This window comes from Nanorana parkeri, unplaced genomic scaffold, assembly GCF_000935625.1.
Source record: "Nanorana parkeri isolate BGI_ZX_2015 unplaced genomic scaffold, ASM93562v1 scaffold202, whole genome shotgun sequence".
Taxonomy (NCBI): domain Eukaryota; kingdom Metazoa; phylum Chordata; class Amphibia; order Anura; family Dicroglossidae; genus Nanorana; species Nanorana parkeri.
Window position 1 is genome coordinate 898,267 of NW_017306470.1, and position 519 is coordinate 898,785.

The following is a 519-nucleotide window of genomic DNA, read 5'->3' on the forward strand; positions in this document are numbered from 1 at the left end:
TATATATATATATATACACACATATATATATATATATATACACACACACACATGCACACAATACATATATACTGTATATACGTCCTGACATCTAGCACTCCACCGAGAACTGAGCCATCATTTGCAAATTCTATCATGACGATCCAATGAACAGAGAATGGACTCACAGTCATAGTTGGACACATTCGCCACCGATAAGCCGAGGACAGCCAAGATCAGGATGGCAGCACGATACATGACGGGCGATCAGCAGACAAAAGCCCTTTTTCAAAGTACGATCCTTCCGTAATCACAAAGTATTGGCTCTTCTGTTCTTCTTCCGAGCCAGAAGGGACAGATCAGACGAGGGGGATCGGCCAGGTTCTCGGGACACAAGATGCACACTGCATGCAGAGGAAAAAATAATAATAAAAAAAAATCGGAAGTGTTATTATTCCAACCAGAGGACTGGAAAGGGGGGAGCTTGGGATTCTCCCCTATTAGGACAACAGCTGAACTAGTGTCAAGCAAGATATGTAG

The 519-nt window shown here is 42.8% G+C and overlaps 1 protein-coding gene across 2 annotated transcripts in view; it reads right to left on the bottom strand.

Annotated features, from left to right (window-relative positions):
• The window catches only part of CADM3 (cell adhesion molecule 3), a 378,944-nt gene extending 378,533 nt beyond the window's left edge, over positions 1-411 (bottom strand). For both annotated transcript variants that reach the window (XM_018555565.1, XM_018555564.1), the window contains exon 1: positions 168-411. In XM_018555565.1, the coding sequence (XP_018411067.1) occupies positions 168-237 (70 nt within the window). In that variant the 5' untranslated portion in view covers positions 238-411. The remainder of the gene's footprint in view (positions 1-167) is intronic.
• Between the last annotated feature and the right edge of the window lie 108 nt (positions 412-519).